The 8,863-nt window shown below is 36.7% G+C and overlaps 1 protein-coding gene across 1 annotated transcript; it reads right to left on the bottom strand.

Annotated features, from left to right (window-relative positions):
• Positions 1-1,193: 1,193 nt before the first annotated feature.
• LOC113107327 (14-3-3 protein beta/alpha-B-like) lies at positions 1,194-8,337 on the bottom strand. Its single transcript, XM_026269751.1, has 6 exons — positions 8,186-8,337; positions 6,041-6,341; positions 5,706-5,829; positions 2,379-2,542; positions 1,933-2,028; positions 1,194-1,842 (listed from the first exon to the last, which is right to left on the bottom strand). The coding sequence occupies exons 2-6, from the start codon at positions 6,332-6,334 to the stop codon at positions 1,792-1,794; spliced, it is 729 nt and encodes a 242-aa protein (XP_026125536.1). The 5' UTR covers positions 6,335-6,341; positions 8,186-8,337; the 3' UTR covers positions 1,194-1,791.
• Positions 8,338-8,863: the final 526 nt, after the last annotated feature.

Genomic DNA, 8,863 nt, shown 5'->3' with positions numbered 1-8,863 from the left:
TGAAACTGTGTGTGTTATGTACCCTTTAAGATATTTTGGATGAAAATTGGGAGGCTTGTGACTGTCCCATAGACTGCCAATACACTGTCAAGGTCCAGAAAACTATGGAAAGCATCGTCAGAATAGTCCATCCATCAGTGGTCCTATCGTAACGTTCGAAAAATCGTGTTTGGCATGGAAGCGTTGTCACATGATGACAACTCTGTGTTTGGCGAGGAAATAGTTAATAATAATACAATCGTGTTTTTTAAATCAAGTTTTTGTTTCACTAATTTATATGTTATTGCTGTTTATATGTGAAGGGAAAAGCAACTGCTCCATATTAGCCTCCAACAGTGTCTTCTCGGATCCATATCACCAAAATCGATTTCTTAATTGTCAACGCCTCTAATATTAAATGGTATTTGCTGTTTTTCTTGTAAAGATATGGCAAAAGGCTAATGGTAGAATACTAGTAAGCTGATACTATATATATTTGAAAAAAACTTGAACTTGTTTGAAAAAAAAAATGTGATGCTCTTCAGTGTCACATAATCCTTTAGAAATCATTCTAATATGCCGATTTGCAATTCAATAAATATTTTCTTATTATCAGTGTTGTAAATGGTTAACATTATATATATATATATATATAAATAAAATGTATCAACTTTTTTTTTGATGAACAGAAAGTTCAACAGAACAGCATTTATTTTAAATGGCAATCTTTGTAACATTATAAACCTCATTTATGTTACTTTTGATCAATGAAATACATTGTTTAATAAAAATAATAATTTCCTAAAAATCAACCAAGAAATCAGTAAATGTTACTGGACCCCAACCTTTTGAACATTAGTATTCTGCCCACCTAGTGGCAAAAGTATGGTTCTTCTCAAACAAGCTTTTCTGACTTAAAAAATAAACAATAATGTCTAACCTAATTTGATTGTACTGTAGGGTTATAACCCTATATGTATTTATGTACTTCAATGTATGATTAACATAGTATGTCAAAGCAGAAAGAGAACTTAAAAGCCAGCTTTACTCATTCAATTTAATACCATTTAAGTTAGTTCAAAATACTTTAGTGTTCTCTTTAAAAGGAATGTTTAAAAATGTCATGGCTAGTGTTTAAGAATATGACATTAAAGGAAACAGCTTAAACAGCACAGAATTGAACAAGAAAGCAGAGATGTCAGACTTACACTGTATTTGGTGAAAATAAACTGCCAGTTTAATAACCATACAATAAAACCTGAAAATACCAATGAATTATACTAAAAAAATATATGATCGTAACAAAAAAAAAAAAAAAAATGAAAAAGAGGATGAAAAATGCACAACCAGCTAAAGTTGAACAAAGGGAATTATCAGAAAAAGGACGATTAGAGTTCACAACCCCCGATCCCCAATACACTCAACTCACTCTCTCTCTCTCACACATACACACACACACACAGTTACTCTCCGTTAGCAGCACACACACTCTTACAGTCACTCAGACAAGCATAAAGGACAGGGTTTGATAATCAGTACATGTTAAATTCACAATCAAAATCACTGGACCTGCTCTAATGTCAGCATGCCACCCTGTGAGCCAGCCCCAGCCCCCTCCCAGCCACGGGGGCTTCGCTGAGCGTCTTCCTGCAGGAGCTGCTTATCATTCAGAAGGTATAGGGGAGCGGGGCCGGGAACTGGATTTTGAGATGGGTGGGTGCTGAAGGGTGGAATGAGGTGGGAGGGTTGGTGGAAGCCATTTGTGTATTTAAGGTGGATGTGTGTGGGTGTTTGGAGATCTGTGAGGCTCCCCTAGTTCTCGTTGTCACCTGCTTCGTCGCCCTGGTTTTCTGACGTCCAAAGCTGCAGGTTTGAGAATTGATATAATGAAAGAACCAATAAAGCACTGAAACAGAAATAACACTGGTGCAGAATGTATGATGGAGGACTTACAGTGAGGTTGTCCCTTAGAAGCTGCATGATCAAGGTGCTGTCTTTGTAGGAGTCCTCATTTAAAGTGCCAAGCTCAGCAATGGCTTCATCAAATGCCTGTAAGAGAGGCTCTGATTTCTCACTTGGGTTGAATGAGCATCAAATACACTGGTGCTTGTTTTGTAACAATGTTTACTGTAGTCAAGATTTGAAAAGAAATAAAATACACATTTATATAATTAAGTGTAAGAGGCTGTCCACATAGGACACATTCTTGTTTTTTATGGTTTTATATGTACACATGCACTACATGGGAAACTCTGGCTAGTTAACTGTACTCTTAATACTTGGCAAGTTAAAATCAGTTGAATTTCTATAAACAAGTCTCAGTCTAAATTTAGTTAAATGCAAGAACTCGTCCTTTGTGAATGGCCCCTTATGTTGCTAAAATTTAAAGAGATACCAACCATCTTAGCGAGCTCACAGGCTTTCTCAGGAATGTTGAGGATCTCGTAGTAAAAAACGGAAAAGTTGAGGGCAAGACCCAACCGTATAGGGTGTGTAGGCTGCATATCCTCCTTACTTATCTCAAAGGCATCTTGGTAAGCTTTCTGAGAGTTGTCTACCGTGCCTGAAAGAAGAAAAAATTGATCTTGTGTTGATTTACATAAAAAAAATATAATTGTCAAAAATAGTCAGACAAGATAGATAGTAGTGATGCATTGCAATGAACAGATAGAATGACAGACAGATAGAAACAGAACACAGTGTTTCCCACAGACCTATACTCTATTTATGACGGCACTTCCCCCAATGAAGGGGGAGAGTTTATACTAAAAAAAAGAAAACATGCTCCAATGCAAATATTTATTCGGAGAACTTTATATACATAATTAAACATCTCCCTCACACAACAGCTAAACATTTTTTAAGCACATTTAACAAGATGCCTTTTTACAGGGCTTTCAGAAATTTTTTATTTTTTTTTGGAAAATATTTTTTAATATGCATCTGGATTGAAGGAGCAGACACTGAGCAACATAAAGAGGTTAACTTTACGGTTAATATAATTTAGCCTATGTCAGTGTATCTGCAAATTTAAGGCTTTTAACCACATGCACAATTAATACTTTGTAACATTTAAAATCGTAATATGTCTGTATAAAGCATGATTTACAGTTCAGATACAGGGTTTTGTAAAACAAAGTTTTATGAAATGTTCTACACATTTTTATGTTTGCTGCTTAAAAATATGGGTCGATTTTTGCACTGGTCTTAACAAAAACAGCAGAAAAGCTGATTGAGAATGCAAATTCACTCTCTGCCAGTAGGTGGCACTTCTGGAAACTGCAGAAATAGAGTGGTTCTCCAAAGCAAAGCAACGCTACGCCTGTAAACACTACTTTATCAGGCATTTAGGGATGTCAATTTTCGATCATCATTTAAATTAACTTTAATTGATTGTTAACCTTAATGCTGCAAAATGTGTCTATTGCAGTGGCGCAGTCACTGGTATGACAGGATGTGCAAAAACCACTAAAAAAAAACAAAAAACAAATTCTTACCCAAATTAAAGGGGGTTTAGTTTGAATAAAATGCTAGTAGCAGGATTATAAAATGAATAGATGTGATTATTAAAATTTGATAAAATGAAGAGAGCATGCAATACATTTGAGATCATTTTACTGACCACTGAACACACCTCTTTATATGGTTTCCTGGTGCTTGTTGTTGCATTTTAAAACACAATTGCAATATTTTCAACTGACATTATAGCATTTAAAATAAAATTATCTCAAATGTTCACAGTATTATGACCAGTGCTTGGTTTGGTCCTGCTGGATCCTGTTCCTGAAAATGTCAGATTTGGAATTTTTTGCATTCCGGTAGGACTACTGCTTTTTAAAAATCTGGCATTTACAGTGCATTAGATCAGGACAGTGCATGCATGGCTTTTGAGGTTATTGCTCATGTCTCCTTCAGCACAAATCCAAATGTTTCCACATTCGCAATGCATTTGAATGTTAAACTATTATTTATAATGTAAACTACTAGGCTTGAACTTTACATGCATTCGCATATAAACTGAAAATATCATACTCTTCACATGAGCAAAAATGTCCTTTGGGATAAGAGCAGAGTGGATCGTTATACTAAGGTCTATTTAAACTGACCAGTGTTACCTTTTATATGTGTGGTTGACTGCCGTTTATTTTGATAATGAAAAGACTGCGATGTAAGTTTGAACTGCTAGAATATGTGGGGGGTGCGCGTGAAGCGCCAGCCTGATCAAACAGCGATAAATATATATATATATATTTGTGCACACTCACAATAAAAACAGAAGATTTGTAAAATCTTGAAAAATAAACAAACAGAATGTGCGTGGTCATCCTTACCTTTCTGTGAACTTGTTTATTGAGCCCCGCAACACACTTCTGTTTTAAATCAGTTATATTAATTATTTAAGCCAGATATATTTCACCGTTTCCTCAATTCAGTTAAATCATAGGTTAAGGAATAAAATTAAAGAAACGTAAACAGTTGCCACATATTAATAAGTCGTAGGAACGAATTAAGTTGAAAAGACTGTCCTGTGTACCGCAGCCCTGCAAAGCGCATGATATGACATAATTATCTGGGGAAATGAATTGGTTACTACATTTCTATTGCTTTCCATGTGGAAGAATTTTTTGTTGTTTCTATTTTAATGTACTGTAAAAGTTTAAATCACATTAAAAGCTTAATTTGTACATTACAAATGATGATGTATTTATATACCATCACTCACAGCCGCTCGCACGTGTTGAGAGCGCTTCAGCCGAACAGCTTTAATCGATTGCATCTCTTATCGACAATTAATCAATCATCAATTAATCGTTGACATCCATACAAGCATTATGAGAAAATGCCATTGATACTCTTCTGAAGACAGTCGGTTCCCTTCAGCAATACACTGACAGGCTGCATTTTGACTTTGTAATATGCAGTGCTCGTATTTATTCAATAATTCATAGCCTTTTGAAGTTTAATCCAGCCATTTCACGATTCTTGCATTAGTTTTGAACAAATCTGTGCAAATCTATTTGTGGTGGTCAATGTTGATATTGTGGTGGGACGCCACAAATAAACCAATGTATGGGAAACACTAAAATGTGAGACAGAATGACAGAACAATAGAAAGATGGATGGATGGACAGACAAACAGAGAAGCCCCTTTCACACTGCCATTCCCGGCAAATACAGGGGTAAAGTGTTCTGGCAATTGTTCCCTGGTCGCTAGATTTTGCACTTTCACACTGCCAGTGATGACCCGGTATATGTGCGTGCTTTCACACACAACCCTTGAAGATCCTGTAACGACACGTGACATCAGCGCGTGACGTGTAATGTACGAGTCGACAACATTAGGCAAGTTATACTTTAATTGAAGCAAGCAAACGATCTCGGCGTCAGCGCGGAAAGTGAGGAACTAACTGATCTCTGCTTCATTACAGTTTGCACATATGTTTTTGTCGCAAACGTTGATCTTCCTTCAAAACAGCCGGTAAAAGAGTCGCGCGATAACATGAGTCATTACTACGACACGGCATTAGATCTGGCTTTTGTTCACACAGCGCTCATCCCTGGATTGAACCCGGCAATGTTACTAGGTCCCCTACCCCGGTTCAATGCCGGAATCAATCCCGGGACGTGTTTGCTTTCACACAGAAGGCAACCCGGCAATGTTCCGGCAATTTGCCGGGTCCGACGTGCAGTGTGAAAGGGGCTATAGAGGCATACAATGAACTTACTGTTCTTGGATTCTCCAGGCGCAACCTCAGCTAAGTATCTAAAGTAATCGCCTTTCATTTTCAGGTAAAACACCTTGCTCTCTGCCTGAGAAGCATTGGGAATGAGGAACTTGTCCAAAAGATCCTGTCAAGACAGGTTGGGATCATCAGGACGTCTCATATTTGTGGTCAAACACAGTGAAAAATGGAACAACATTTGAGTCTTACACTTTAAATACTGAAATTAACGTGTCCTTTGCAAACTAAAAATTAAATACTCTGTATTTAAGAATGAACTTCATGTGATGTCATCATTATAAAATATTCAGAGGATCATGAGAAAGAAGAGCAGATACCAACACATCCTGGCAGATGCACTGCAGTTCAATCTCGATCTTTTCACGATACTCGCGTGCCAACTGTTTCTTCTTCTCGGTACCCTCGGTCTTCTGCTCGATGCTGGAGATCACACGCCAGGAGGAGCGGCGGGCGCCCACCACGTTCTTGTACGCCACAGACAGCAGATTGCGCTCTTCATTGGAAAGCTCCACGCCGCCCTCTGTAACAGACTTCATAGCTGTTGCCATGTCATCGTAGCGCTCGGCCTGCTCCGCGAGCTTGGCTTTCTGCACCAGGTCACTCTTGTCCATTTTTAGACTGAGAATCAGATACGAGGAGGTATGAACAGAACAAAAAAAACACTACATTTCATGGATTTAGAAATAAATAATTGATGAGGAGCAGTAGATTAACCATTTGAATTACTCAATCTTAATTTTCATCAACTTATATTATACTTGTGTTCTTGTGGCTCAAGTGGTAGAGCATTTCTTTAGCAGTGAAAGGTTGTGGGTTCGATTCCTAGGGAACACATGTTAGGTAAAAAATGTTAGTCTGAATGCACTTGTAAGTCGCTTTGGAAAAGAGTGTCTGCTAAATACATTAATTTAATTTTAATTTATATTGATTCTTAAATCTAAGTTTGATATTTTCGTTTATGCTGTTTTCAGCTGATGCACAAAACTTCAAGAGATATTATTATCCAATAATACTAATCCAATAATTTTAATAAGCTTTGTGCTGTTACTTTTAATATTTTGATTTCAAATTTTAATCGTGGATTTAAAAGAATAAATGCACACTTTAATATGGCATGACAGATCACTGTAGCCACACAAGTTAAAATGGCACATAAACTGATCATTTCGTCCTCTTGACTAATAGTTAACAGCACAAATTCAATTTTATGAACATCAGGTGTTGAAAGAAACAGTACAATTTACTGAAATACATCATGTCTCATAAAATCGTTTAATCTGTGTTTCAACCAGAGGCATGTCAATTAAACAGCTTGTAAGCAATGTCGCAAAGTTGCATCTACACCTCAGAAAAGCCAATCAAATGTCCATGAACTCAATATTTAGCAAGAAAAATTAACTCTAGAGAAGAGCCTTTTTATAAATATATACACGGTTCTACATATTCATTATATTTTTACATAACCGGTTCGTCAATACTCATTTAATGATTTAATGTATGTTTGAATACATCTGCCATCGACACAAGTTATGACAATCACGTTTAAATGATTATTTTTCATCAGTGAATTGGACTAGAAACAACTATTATCATTAAGAAATGTATATGAAAATTTCCTGATGTGGAACTTAATTGTTTGTATACAATTCAGAGCGGATGAATTGCACTCTTTAATATCAATGTAATAATCGATGGGTTTCCCTATATATTTTACAGCATTACTTCACAGATATTTTTTCCTCTAAGAGAAAGCTGACATGTCCTGTATCCATATGAATCGAAATCAGATCGTATCAAGAGCTTGTGAATCGGAATCGAATAATACAATATTACAAATCACAGCCCTAATAGGTTTATGATCTCATTGAGACGAAAGTGATAAGAAAGTGTCAAAAAATGTAACGTTAATAATGTTCTACCAACACAAAACATTATGACATCATGTCTCACACTCACTTGTCACATTTAACAAGGCCTCTGTTTAGAGAAAAACAGCGACTAAATAGTAGATGACACCGTGTTTTACGAAAACAAATTGAACATTCAGGCTGCTGCTAAAAAAATAACAATAAATCATCCAGTGCCGTGGCTTTCAAAATTAATATGTTCTTTTTTTCTGAGACGTCCAGCCAATCGATTCAGCTGAACTCTGGTCAGCTCTGCTGTTGTGAGCAGCACGAGAACCACACATCCTTTCATTGAAAGGACGATATTCTCCGATGGTATGTAATAATTCTCAACCTTCTGATCAATACTGCTAACGTTATTACGTTAATATTATCTAACATAAACTGATATTTAGTTGTAACGCTTCAGCGCGTCTGACAGCCTGCGAGGCCCGAAGCGCTTAGCAACCTGCTAAACCTCTCTGCTAGAACTGAACACAAATTCATTCACGCGATCAAAGCATGTCATGTAAGACACGTGAACAGTGCTAGAACGAATAAGGGAAATACACTCACGTTGTGAATGCGGTTTACGCTGACTTTATTCGTTAAAAAGACACAAATCGGATCCTCGTCCTCTGCCTCGCTCTTCGGCTGTTCTGGGCAGTACGTCTTCCGCTTACAAGTGACACTTCCGCTTCCTGAAAATCTGTCACACTGTCTGAAAGTTTTAATTTTTTATTATGTAACAATCATTTAACATCATGAGTATCCCGTTTAGTTCATGTTAAAATACAGGGATCGGCGAGTGCTGTTATAATGAACGACTCATTAAAGCAACGAGAAGTTAAGCACAGAATTTAAGGAATTAAATTAAGAAGTTGTGCAGAGAAAGCATTTGTATTGAGGTCTGTGTTCCTAGCTTTGATTTTTGAACTTCATTAGTATTGTTTGTAAATGCCACCGTCTGGAGATATAAGTGACACGTCCCCTTTAAAAAAATACAGCATAGACCAAAAGTCGTCAGCAGTTCCAACTAAAACCAGTGAAGCACATTTGTGAGAATGAGGTAAGGTGTGGCAGTTTTACAATGGTGAAACAGAATAATATGCCTACTGCTATTTTATCAACAATATACTGAAATTAGAATAAAATGAAGTCACAGAAGTACTGCATCTAAACAATAAATAAAAGCAAAAAAAAACCGAACACAAGCAATGTTGGAAAAAGCTACATCAGCCCGACAAAGTGAAA

This window comes from Carassius auratus, chromosome 8, assembly GCF_003368295.1.
Source record: "Carassius auratus strain Wakin chromosome 8, ASM336829v1, whole genome shotgun sequence".
Classification (NCBI taxonomy): domain Eukaryota; kingdom Metazoa; phylum Chordata; class Actinopteri; order Cypriniformes; family Cyprinidae; genus Carassius; species Carassius auratus.
Note: the sequence above shows the minus strand (reverse complement) of the source record. Positions and strands in the feature narration are given on the sequence as shown.